This window comes from Pezoporus flaviventris, unplaced genomic scaffold (assembly GCF_033815535.1).
Source record: "Pezoporus flaviventris isolate CSIRO_AGI_PZ_B2104156 unplaced genomic scaffold, CSIRO_AGI_Pfla_v1 ptg000045l, whole genome shotgun sequence".
Taxonomy (NCBI): domain Eukaryota; kingdom Metazoa; phylum Chordata; class Aves; order Psittaciformes; family Psittacidae; genus Pezoporus; species Pezoporus flaviventris.
In genome coordinates, this window is record NW_026892593.1 from 8,975,821 (window position 1) to 8,989,276 (window position 13,456).

Here is a 13,456-nt window from a genome sequence, read left to right on the forward strand (position 1 = left end):
ACTCAGCCAGTGCTTCTCATCCCACCTAAAAGGGTTGTCTTACCTGTGTAGCCGAGGTCACAGAAGCAGACCCCCGAGACGCAGTCCCCGTGACCATTGCAGTAGCTGGGGCAAGGCTCAGAAATGTAAACACCGTCTAAGCCAAAAGGAGGCACACTCTTGTGGGAGCTGCTCTCCTGGATCCAGCGGAATCGAGTCTTACTGTAGAGAAACAACAGTGAAGGGCAGAGTATCACTATTCCCAGCTTCAATACCTCCTGATCCTTGTTTAAAAGAAGCTTTTTCTAAATTAGCCATTTCCAAATAAGATGAAAAAGGAAGCCTGGAAAAGATTTCTGACACCCTACATTTTGTGCAAATTCACTTAAGGATAATTTTCCCAGGGTTTTTGGATGCATTTTTGACTTTCTCTATTTCTCTGGCCTGTATCCATGAGTGTGATTCAAAGAACAGATACATGGTTTTATCAACAGCAGTGAATGATTAGATATGACTCTGAAGATGCCTCTCACAAGTCGGTTCAACCTGAGCTGCTAATTATGCATTGAAATCCCAGAACTCCATTTCTTACAGTACTTATGAAAGGAACTCAGTAATGGCAGTGATAGAGTTTATTATGGGATTGCATAATTTAGAGTAAGAAACCGTCAAGTCATTTGGATACAGGAAAAATCCTCCACTTGCTAAAAATAATGGCCAATAATGTGTCCTGTGGACAAAAACACGAAGTTTTTATTCTTGGATGACAACATGAAATTCCTGGAAAACAATGCTCTAGTTCTTAACTTATATAACTGAAACTGCTCCAGAGACTTCGGTGAACCTACACTAAGTTACTCCGCTGACCCAGTGCATAGGAAATTGGTTGAAGAGGAGATCTTTTGGTTATTATTTTTCAGTCCTTAACTTTTAGTTGCATCATTTTATAGGCATTCCAGAGAGGGAAACAGATTTAATATCTCACTGCCAAGCCAATGGATTAATTATGAACCTCCTTGCTACCCTATCTAAAATATGATAAATCTATTGCTTTTTTTACTAGTGTGCACTGGGATATGGTAGGTCAGTGATCAGTTGTGTTAGTGCTCCATACCAACTGATGAAATGGAATGCTCTCCAGACAACCTGTGAACCATGATTTCCAAAGTGACCTGCAATAAATTCAGTTTTCAATACTCTGAGACCCTCATCATACTCACAACACTTCAATTTTTAATGTATTAACATGAGCTTCTTATTCCTGATCACTTTACTGAACATAATGCCAAACAGATTGCTGCTATTGATTCTGCTCTGCTTGTTTTGGGTAAATCAAATCAGCTGGTGTCAGATCTGTGCAATTTGGCACCTGCTTTTATTGGCTAATTACTGAAGAAAAGACAAACTTGTTATGGTACACGCTGCTATTTCAAGTCCTTGCGGCAAAGGCACCAGTTCCCCTGCTACACAATATGCCACACACTCAAAATCTGTGCTGGGGCTTGAGGAGGAGGAGCCCACAGCAGGAGGATGGGGCTGAAACCCAGGGGCAGCACTAGAGCAGCTGCCTGCGGGAAGAGTGACAGGAGGCAGCAGGGCATGGCTGGGGTCTTGGGGGAATGCCTGACGGCTGCACTGGCAGTGCTTCAGGCAGGCAGAAAATCAGAGCAGGGAGTTTTATTGAGAGGGTAAGACAGCGAGCAAGGGGGCAAGAAACTTCATCCAAATCCAAGTAAGACTGATTAAAGCTTCCTGATTTCAAGGCTTATTTCTGTCTTCCACTGTCTGATGTCTTTTCATCTGTATTAACCTGATGGTGAGGTCAAGCACACCTATCAGTCCTTCCTCCTTTGACTTCATCTGTCCTGGCTGCATTCAGTGACACATTACATTATGCAGCAGCTCAAATACCTTCCTAGGGTTTCTTTGCCCAGTGGTAACTGTAAAATTAATCCTGTTCAAATGGATTACTTGATTCAAATGACTTATCACACTGTCTTGCTGGTGCCTCTGACCTGACTGATACATGTGAAGACCAACAGCATCATGATGAAGAGACTGATGTCAAATTAAAATGTTCTGGGTTCCTTGTTGCTTTGCAATTTGATTTTATGGACCATTCTGACACCTTTAAAATAGAGAGCTTCTCCTTGTTTTGGACAGCACAGTATATTTTTCCTAGATCTGCCCATTTTTAATGCCACTTTTCTCCACATCTTGCAACTTGCAGCTTTTTCCTAATGCTGCATCAAATGAGAGGCAGCTAATCCACGCGTAAAACTGGCATTGCTGGTTTACAGTACCTGGCTGCAAGCGACCTGGGGATAACAATAGTAATTCTTGTCCAGTCCTCAAAGTCTCCCGTGTGATACACAGTCGGATCGCTCAGCTCCCGGGAGCTTCCCTCGCATCCTTTCATGCCTGGCGATGCAGGGTAGCAGCCTTCCTTCACAAGGGACCAGAAGAGCCCAGCGTCATGCGAGTACTGAAGCAGAACAGGAGCAGAGCTGCTGTACTGGTTGGTGCAACCAATGTTGAGCTGCAAAGAAGCGGAGTATTCAATATGAGCTGAAGAAACTTGAGCTGTTACTAGTATTTACTGCCCGCAAACCAATGAAAAACAATTTGGGCATTGGTTTTGGAGGCTTAGTGCTCTGAACACTTGCGTTGAACCCTGCTGCAAACAGTGACTGATGGTTGGAGTCTGTTTCTTACATGTGCACGACATTTCTCAGTAAAAAATCCTACTATCCTTTCATTAAGATTGCTGGGTTCAGCACACCGAAATGTGCACAGAACTTTTCAAAGGTCCTGGTGCATAGCAGGCTAAACCCAGCAAACAGCACAGGCACCCGTGTGCCCAGGAGAAGTGGGAAGAGCTGTATCCTCCGAGAGCCATCACATCTACAGGCTACCCAATGTGCCCAGGGCATCAGCCTGCCTCCCAGGGGCCCCCTGCCCTGGGCTGTGAGCCCTGACCACAGCCTTCTCATTGGCCTCATAGGAATGATGTCTGGGAGCTGGGGCCTCTGTCTGGCTTCCGAGAATAGAGCAAAAATGGGATGAAGTTTAAAAATGCATACTAGAATGTGAAATGAGAATGTAACCAAGACAAAAATCAACTGCTGATTTAAACTTTTCAGTTTCATTTTTCAAGCTATCTGAAAAACATTAGTTTTCATCATTTTATTGCAGAAATCCTACTTGAGCTTGTAGAATGTAAACCAAAATTATTCATGTAAAATGAAATAATTTTGACAAATTACCGTCTTTCAGTTTATCAATCCAAAGTTATTCCAGGCAGCTATTTAAAATGGAAATTTCACAAACTCAGGAAAGCATTTAACCATATGTTTAAAATTAAAGCATGCAAATAGGACTGACACATTTGTGCGCAGGCCAGTTTAAAAGCTTTCCAAAAAAGACAGGAGTATAAATTCAGGTCTTAAATAACAGACTTTATAAAGAATTCACTGTTCTGTGATCCATGTTGTTTATGTTTTGTACATTTATGTTACATTGCCAAGTGTTTCAGTGATGGAAGGCGTATAAAATACTTTTAAGTACTGCTTTTTTAGACTAAATGATTTTTGAAACGCTGTTGATCATCAAACCTACAGAATAGAGGCTGAGTCACTGAAGTCAAGTGGTGAAGAGGCAAACAGCATCTTTTCCAGGCTAAATGGTATTTATATATTGAAATATTTTTGAGTTTCAGACACTTTAAAGTATAAAAGTACAAGCAATACTCAGAAATTGCTACTGCAATCCCTCAGTTTGTATAGCATCTCATTAGCATAACTTTTAGATGAAATGAGATTATTTTACAAATCCCATTATTTCTAACAAACTTTCCTATTTATAGAACTGTGGGGATTATATTTGAAAAGCTGCCTGTAAACATCTGATCTCTTCAATAATTCCACTTGTAAATTATTCAGCGTCTGTATCCACCAATTATGTAAGGACCATGTATTTGTGGTGAGCTCATTAAAATTGCATTGCAACCAACCTCCAGAATTCACCAATGGGATTTCATTATAAACTCAATAAAATTTTGATTAGAGTTCAGAAACAAGAGCTTGTCAAAGCAAATACACTTTCTTTGGAGCCCATATTCTGATGTACTGAAATTTTTGTATGCCCTTTAAAGAAGAATGCTAATTGGAGCCTATATTCATTGACACAATAAAAGTAAATTATATGAAAAAGCCATACTGGAGCACAGAGCAGCGTGTAAGTCCTTAAATAGTTTAAAGTACAAAAAATGCACGCAAATCACATTGGAGCTTTTGTAGTCACGGAGCCCCAGATGAGATAAATCCTTTCTCCCTTGACAGTGCAGTAGCATTTCCTAGTACTGACTTGAATATAATGACAGTCACTTCAGCCCACTTCTGAAATGTGCTGAAGAGCAACAAGCTTTACAACTTCTCCAGAGGGCTAAAAAATATATCTCCTGCTCTAAGGTATTGACTGTCCTTCTAGAAAACATCATATTTTATGCTGTATGAATTCATAGTTGTCCTCTTCACATCTTTTTACACAGCGGTATAATTTATCACCTTGGTTTGAACTGTGGCCCCAGTGACAGCTTGCAAGTATTGACTAAGAGAAGTTTTACAAATATTGTGCAGGGATTTATGTTTAAGGAATACCTTGAACTGCAGGACATATCCAGGCTTCAGAGTTAAATCTCGAGTCACTGCAAACCGATCTCCATCTGATTTACCAAAGAGCATGGCGGAGGGGGTGGCAGAGCAGAAACTTTCATTTTTGGCCATCCCTTCATTGGCCAGCATTAGCCATACGCTCAGCTGGTTCATAGGGTAATCAAATGCTGGCTTTTCATAAAAGTTCTGTTAAAAATGAAGAGGAAAGCAACAAGTGTGATCACCTTGCAGTGTGACTACAGAAAATTTCCCAAAATAATCAGCTTTCAAATTTTGCAATATGTATTTTCTGTCATTTTCTAAGAATTGTACTTCCCAAAATCTGTCTTGACTTTTTGAGGAGATACATAATTATAATCCTCTGTCACAAACATTAGGAGCCTGATGGTTTTGTGATAAAACACAAGTTATTCCTACACAGAGAGATACAGCTGCAAACACTACATCTGTTTCTTTAAATACACCCTTTAAATGTCAAAGAAAATTTGTTCTTATACGTCTAATATATTGTACATCTACTGCATTAAATGTCTATTAACAGAGAGGATGGTTCCTGCTTCATGTGGATGCTCACAACCTGCTTTTGCTTATTACCTGTGGTAAAGTGGGATTAACAACAGGAATTATATGCTTCTGCTTCTCTGACAAAATGATGATGTCATCGATGGCCCACTGGTCATACCCTTCCCCTGAAAACACGGGCTGCCACCAGCGAAACCTGGTGCAAGGCGTCTTGGCTGCAGCTGGCAGCTCCAGATAGACAAACCTGGAGAAGAGAAATTCAGCAGAACTTTAGGGAACACGGTTTGTAGAGAAATGGGAGAAATACCACTGAACAAGGGAAAGAAACAGGAAAGCCAGGGTCTTTCTCACATGTAGAAGTCCTCAGAAATCTTCTACATATTTGGATACTTATTTATACACAGCATATCAAGAAGCCTTCTTTGTTCTTCTTGTCTACGAAGAATGTAAACCCTTTAAGACAATGGCTATTTTACTCTCGATTGCTATATTGCCTAGCACAATAAGGAACTGATTTGAACTCTTCAGCTTTGAATGAAACTGTTCAGCTGATCTATGTTCAGCAAATCTTAACATTCTTCTGGTGCCAGCAAGTAATAGTGAAATATATTGGCAAAATTCATTTCTCATTCTCTTCTGCTGGTTGGTCCTATTTGTAGACAAAAGCATCCTTCTATTACAGTGCAATAGATTATGTAGCAGTTGCCTGCTGTGGGTAAAAATATTTCAGCCTTCCTATATGGGTCTTCATAAAAGAACTTCAGGTCTTTCTTCCTCAGATAGTTTGCTTTATGTTCAACTTAGGAAACACCTTACAAAAGTGATGTTAAATGAAAGTGAAAGTTTCAAACCTAATCATACTTATGTTAAAAATACAAAAATTAGTTACTTGTTAAATCCTATTTCAGTCTCATCTAAGCCATTTATTCACATATTCCTTTCAGTGCTCTTTCTTTACACCGTGTTTTTAATTGTTATTTTCTACCATGGACCCACTTTCTGGTTAGGCAGAGAGAAGTGGAGGAATTGTTCAGGGCCAAAAAGAACCTTCTTTCCTGGAGGATTCCAAGTTTAATTGTGGGAAAATAAGATCTGGACCACAGCTGAAACAGCAGAAAAATGAATATGCATAGCTATATTCTGTAAGGACCATCACTCTTGGTTACTCAGAGGGGCAGATATTTTGGCTAAAAATAACGTATTGGATAGTCCAGAGATTAAGGTTTCAGTATGTAGCTTCTTTGTTGCATGTGTCCTGTAAGTTTGACAAAGTAGAGACTAAATGACCCATGCAGTGGATGAAGGGAAGGCAGTGGATGAAGTTATTCTGGGTTTTAGTAAAGCTTTTGATACTGTACCTCAGCATCCTTATGGACAGGTTGTCCAGCTATGGGATAAGAGAGTTCATGGTGAGCTGGATAAAGAACTGGCTCAAAAGCAGAGCTCAAAGGGTTGTAGTGAATGAGGCTACACTGGGCTGACAATTGGTCCCAGGTGGTGCTTCTCAGAGTTCAATTTTAGGGCCAATCCTGTTCAGTATATTTAGCAACTATCTGGATGCAGAAGTTGAATGCATCATTAGCAAGTTTGCTGATGATATCAAATGTGGAGGCGCTGTTGACTCTCTTGAGGGACAAGAGATCTGCAAACAGATCTAGACAAATTGGAGCATTGGGCTGTGATTAATGAGATGAAATTTAAAAAGTCAAAATGTTGGATTCTGCACCTATGATGGAGTAATGTCAGGCCAGAGTGACTGCAGGGCAGCCCTGAAGAAATGGATCCGGGAGAGATGGTCGACAGCAGGCTTTACAGAGATTAGCAGAGTTCCCTGGCAGCCAAGAGAACAAAAAGCATCCTGGGGTGCATGGCACACAGCAGAAACAGCTGGTAAAAAGAGATGACTGTCCCACTGTATTCAGCATTGGTGCGGCCTCACTTTGGGTACTGTGGGTAGTTCCAGGCCCCACAATTTAAGGAGGATTTAAAGATACTTTTTTACTTCCGAAGGAGGGCAACAAAGCTGGTGGAAGGGCTGGAAGGCATGTCCTATAAGGATTGGCTGAGGACACTGGCCTTGTCTAGTTTGGAGAAAAGGAGGCTGAGAGGTGACCTCATTGCTCCCCACAGCTTAATGAGGTGGGGAAGCAGAGAGGGAGGTGCTGGTCTCTTCTCCCTGGGATCCAGTAAGAGAATGCATGGGAATGGTTCAAAGCTGCACCAGAGGAAATTTAGACTAGACATTAGGAAGCATTTGTTTACTGAGAGGGTGCTCAAACACTGGAAAAGGCTTCCTTAGAGGGACGATCAATTCCCCAAGCCTGTCAGTGTTTAAGAGACATTTGGACAATGCCCTTAACAATATGCTTTAACTCTTGGTCATCCCACTGGACTACATGACCATTGTAGGTCCCTTACAACCATTCCAAATAATGATTTCTATTCTATTATGCTCTGTTCTGTTCTGCTCAGTTTGGTTCTGTTCGGTTCGGTTCTGATCTGGTCTGTTCTACAAAAGTTCACTGCTTTTATACTTCCATGTGCCAAGATCACTTTAGAAAAGGACAGTTTGCTGAGTTATAGAAGTTCTCCTGAAAACATTGTTCATTGCAATGCAAAATGACAAGATGGGAGGATATAATTACCTACATATTGAAAAATATGAAATACAGGTAATAGAAATCATGTTAATACATGTAGACAAATGCATTCTTACAGCAAATCTGAAATGCTGAACATGATTTTTTCTTCTCCTTAAATATTTCCTTAAAGGAGTTTTTGTTGTATGTGACATTAATATATGTTCGTTAGATCTGAAACCAGAGTCGGAAATGGCAGAGTTCTACACCTCCTTTGGGCAAGTTCTGCATTTGCTCCTAATATTTTGCAGATACTAGCATTTTAGTCATATTTCACACAGGAAACGAGTGATTGGAGACTTTGTATTGTACTTCAGATTTTGTAAGGCCCACTTTCATTAGACTTTTCCTTTCTAGTGATGGGAGTTTACTGTGGCAGCGTGAGACATTTTCATATAATGATGGCTTTTAAGCATTGTAACTTGAATTTATTATTCACATTTTCATAAACTGAGAAATAGGGTGGGTTTTTTTAAGAGCTGATGCAGTATGGATTTAATTTAGACCAAAATTATACCTGGGTTTGCTGAAGTCAGAGAAATACATTTCTGCTAGTAGCTGCCAGTTGATTCCGCCGTTATTGCTGTACTGCAGCAGCACACCTTCTTCTCTGCTGTCTGGTTTATTGCATGAAGAACTGTCTCCTCCTATCTGGATGTAAAACTGGACAAAATCCACCCAGGTTGTGTCCAAATCCCAGCTTACCAACTGTCTTTTTCCGGCCTACAGTACAAAGAACAGAGGGGTAATAATAGTATTAAATAGGACACCTTCACTGAGGATAGACTTATTTAAAGTCCAACACAGATTAACATTGCACAGAAAATTGCACAGCACAGAAGACATTGAATTTTGTATTAATATGGCATTATTTTGTCTTTCAGACAATGATTCTGCTTGGCCATCCTTTATGTCTTAATCACCCTGGTGTGATCCCACAGGAATTCTTATTAAATTTCAACACATGATGCAACTCCTCAACACAATTTCTACACAACTATTTCATCTATTCTGGAAGCTGAATGCTTGTGTTTTCAAAACTTGGTTAGTTTGTACCCAACAACTTAAACCTGTGAAGAATCCTTTGACACTCAAGAAGCTCATTTAGGATACAGTCATAATGTTTTGGCCTTGAATTACACCCACTGTTTTTGTTTATTTGGTGGTTTATCCTCAGCTGAGCAAATCTGTCCTGGATGGTGCTGGTTCAGATCTGGGTGGGTTCAGATCTGGGTGCAGCCCCAAGCTTCCCAGTGCACCTCCACATGGCTAATACTGGCCAAGGTGGCAATGACAATCTTTTGGTAGTTTGCTTTCACAGCTTCCTTTGGAGACCCACGGGAATTTGAAGTCATCATCACAAAATGAAACTAGGAATGGATAATGAAGATGATAGATGATACCCTTGAATGAAGATACCCTTGCTGCCCCATGGACAGGTGTGTCCTGGCTAGCTGAGGGTATTCAATGTACTGACCTGCAGTGGATAAAACTCTGGCTGTAAAACTATCCCAGGTGGGTTTTCCTACCTACAACCCACAGCAGTTCTGCCTGGCAAAGGGTTAATCACAGACAAGCAACATAAAACCTCAGAGGAATTGCAGGGGCTAATTGAAACAGGTCTGTATTGCAAACACATGTACAATTGATTAAAATGAGTTGTAAAACAAAAGCAAGAGAGTCGGCAGAACAAAGCCAACATTAATTCTGGCAGCAGTAATTGATTATGGTAGTAAACATTAGACATTCAAATAAAAAGTGGCTATTTGAGCAAATGAAAAGAAAAATGGAACCTGTGAATATGAGCTCCTAAAACAATCCAGAACTATTGGGCAACTATAAAAATATTCTTTTATTATCTACCAACACAGCCACTGAGCACTTTGAAAAAGATCTGAACAGAAATTAAATAAACCACCTTCTGTTGATGGCACACAGACTGCTACTACTCAAGAAATGAATGATAACCTATCCCTTAGAGATCAATAGAAAGGGGCCAGGAATGTCTAAATGAGTTTTTCACTCCTCCTTAGCAGAAATCAGAAGAAAGATCATAGCAGGTTAATACTAATTTAGCAAACTACTTTGGAGAAACTTGGCATAAGGAACTGAGCCAGAAGGAAAAACATCTAACAGAGAAGACAATTACATAAGAAAATCCAATTATCACAATTAGCTAGTTGTACTGATTGGTCTATTATGAAATTTTCAGTGCAGAGCTACATTTCCAGGGGAGCTGGATGTGAGACTACATAGGAGTGCTGAAAATTATTTCATGGGTTAGATTTTTGTAATGAGGTAAACAACACGCAATTACACAGCGTTGCATATTGAGTTATTCTTCTGGGACTGATCTGGCTCTCATGACAGCAGTGGCAGTTTGATCAAACCTTTAAAAGAGAAGCACATAGCTGCATTTAAACTCTTCCTTTCAATTAAGAACAAAACCAAACCCAGTACTAGATCTAAGGAGCAACAATAAAAAATACATATGTAATTACAACCCATAATCCTACATCTGGTTAGAAAGATTTATTTTTATTTATAATTGATATTAATTAGCAGAATTCCCCATATCTCTTTCCTACTCTATTATTTTTGTCTGCAAAGCATCCAAGTTATACAAAAGAGTAACCTACAGGCTAACCACTTCCCAAAAGTCGTTTTTCACTAGTTTTCATCCTGTGACCTCAAATTAAGCTGCTTGTCCCCTGGAAAGAGAAACAAGCATCTCCATCCTTCACCCACAACTGTACAGACTAAACAAATGGGAGCTGCTGCATGTTGAGAAAGCACTGAGTCTTACAACAGAAAATGCACAATTAAGACAGTATGAATCTACACACTTCCCAGCACACTGGCAATTTACTTCCTTCCATTACAGCTGGTATTTCTTGAATACATAATGCACGAGTCCTTCCCTTATCTCTTTTGGTTGATTTGTTCTTTACCTGCAGAGCACAGCTGTGCTGTTTAATGCACTTCTCATACTACATGCAGCTTTCTGCCCCCTTCTGTTTTGTTGCCATGCAAGCACATTGTGCTCCATTCAAACCTGCAGTACATGCCTTTCCCAATCTCCTATCCCTCGTTTAGTACCTTGTTGAAGTAGAGCGAGGAGCCAGATGAGATGACCCCACAGCCTTCCTCAGGCTTGACAACCTCTCCCCCAACAATTTCCTGCCACTCTGTCTTCAGGCTTTCTGGGTTCTCAAAATCAGACATGATGGTCGAAGGAAGGGGATTTTCAGGCTGACATTCAGTACCCCGAAACCCCGAATCACACCTGGAAGGAAGTGTAAATGTAAGAAGCTGTTAAAGACTTCATTTGACACTGACAATTACTTCAGGATCCTGGAAATGATCTAGAGTAGCTGGATAAAAAAGCTGTATCTTATTTCTAAAATACCCTGTGGTATACAGAAGGTTTGACATTGGCAGGCAGCAGTCTGTGCCTTTGGTGTTGCACCCAGGATGACAGTGGCTGCCAAGTAGTGCTGAACTGGTCCCTGGTGTCCTTCTGATCCAGCAAAACAGCTCCAGGACTGAGCTGGTCCCTGGTTGTGCAAAGTGCCCGAGAGGCCATCAGGACACCTGTAGCAGTGAAGCACTATGTCACTGAAAGCTCTTTCAATGCCTGGGTAACGGGTTAAAACTTAAACAGGGGAAGTTTAGATTGGATATAAGAAGGAAATTCTTTCCTGTTAGGGTGGTGAGGCACTGGAAGAGGCTGCCCAGGGAGGTTATGAATGCTCCATCCCTGGCAGTGTTCAAGACCAGGTTGGACGAGGCCTTGGGTGATATGGTTTAGTGTGAGGTGTCCCTGCCCAGGGTAGGGGGGTTGGAACTAGATAATCTTAAGGTCCTTTCCAACCCTAACTATTCTATGATTCTATGATCTGGCAAGGTTATGGGTTCTTGGACAGAGAGGTGTTTGGAGTAACCAGCTGTTAATGTTGCATGAATGGTCTAAACTCCCTATAATACTTTCATTTGTTAATGTTGAAACTAAAAGTAAGAACAACAGCCCTCTCTCCCTTCTCCTCTGCCCCACCAAAACTAGCCACACCCAAAGGATGCAAAATGGTAGGATACCTGAAGTATCAGAAGACCATTGTTAAGAGGAACTGGCAAAGGTTTTATACCTGCAAACACCGTGGTCACACCAGCCATGTCCGCTGCACATGTTGGGACACTGCTGTCCAATGTAGATGTTGTCTAAGGCCCATTCATCTTGGGCTGTGTAGTAGCACTGACTCCAGCGGAAACGTGTGGCGCTGGACCTTAAAACCAATAACAATGCTTTAATTTGTGATTCTGTACAGAGCTGTAGGAAAAAAAAAGATAAAATGCAGCTATAAAAAATAAAGTTGATATCACAATCAGAGCCCAGCCTGCAAAGACTGGCACAACTAAAGATTTTAGTAAATGAACTAGATGATACCACTAGCTGCACAGGGCGATATAATGGACTTTCCAGTCATTAATGGCATTTCTGAGGAAGGCTGCAGAGGTGTTACAGGAACTTTGTACATTATGATAAACCTGTCAATGAATGTTACTGGATTTTTACTGAGTGCCATCTGGGAGGGTCACTGGTTGCAAAACTAGAAAGATGGGTCTAGGACATGACTGTGATTTTTATATCTTTGGTCACAGTTAACAGGCTGTAAGTTACATATAAAGGTTTCTTCTGATACTATGAAAGTTGTTGAGTGTGTTTCTCCCCTTTGTATACTGTTATTTCCATTCAACAATAGTTGACTGGTTTTGACTGGTAATAGAAATTTCTTTTTGTCGGGATGATTCCAAACTAGATTTTGCTCACGTACCACTGGTGGCATTGCGATCACAAGTTTTTGACAAAATCCTATTTCATAGTACCTATTTTTATTCCACACTGCAAAGAGCTTAAAGAGCTTGCTCGTAGCCAACTACTCAAACAGAATCTGTAACACCCCAGGTTTGTTGTAGGGAATGAGTGGATTAAATTACTTGCCTATATATAGCTAAGGTCTGGGCATGTGTAACATTCTTCAAATGGAAAACCTCACTGTGGTTTCTTCTTTCTAGTTAAATAGTTTTTCAACAGCTTTGGCTTTCTTTATTGTAGTGGAGTAAGGTAACATTATTCACCCTGCATGCTGTAAAATAATTTGCAATATCAAGTAGGTATTGCAAATATCTTGATGTTGGCCCTCTTGATGCTGCTTGATGTTGGTCCTCTAGGAGGTTGTCCAATGTGACAATGACATTTTCCATGCCAAGTGACTGCTGCTAGCCAAACCCAGCCTGACATCCACCACCCTCAAAAACCAAGGCTGGGGAAGAAACTGCATCATGAGAAGAGTAATATTTGTTGCCATGGAGTCTTTCCAAGCTGCCCTGCCAACCTGTGCGCATCCAACAGGTTACAGGTGTTGATAGTGGCAACTCCCATTTGGTGGGCACAGGAACCCTCCAGTCCATGCTTATGTCAGAATGAGATTAAGAAAAATATATTGCAGATGAAGTGAAACAAAGGTGTGAAATCATTCACTGTGACAAAGCAAAAGGGGCCATCCTGGCTGCATGATGGGTCTGGGAAATAAAGGTGTGGTGGGGGCAATGTGGGCGCTGAGGCTGGGTCACAGAGCTGTGGAG

At 40.8% G+C, this 13,456-nt stretch overlaps 1 protein-coding gene across 2 annotated transcripts in view; it reads right to left on the reverse strand.

Moving 5' to 3' along the window:
* RELN (reelin) overlaps positions 1 to 13,456 on the reverse strand; it is a 282,830-nt gene that overhangs the window by 63,236 nt on the left and 206,138 nt on the right. For both annotated transcript variants that reach the window (XM_061467364.1, XM_061467363.1), the window contains exons 23-29: positions 11,959 to 12,096; positions 10,913 to 11,099; positions 8,331 to 8,536; positions 5,247 to 5,418; positions 4,638 to 4,838; positions 2,283 to 2,518; positions 44 to 201 (exon numbers count right to left, since the gene is read on the reverse strand). In XM_061467364.1, coding sequence (XP_061323348.1) covers positions 44 to 201; positions 2,283 to 2,518; positions 4,638 to 4,838; positions 5,247 to 5,418; positions 8,331 to 8,536; positions 10,913 to 11,099; positions 11,959 to 12,096 — 1,298 coding nt within the window. The remainder of the gene's footprint in view (positions 1 to 43; positions 202 to 2,282; positions 2,519 to 4,637; positions 4,839 to 5,246; positions 5,419 to 8,330; positions 8,537 to 10,912; positions 11,100 to 11,958; positions 12,097 to 13,456) is intronic.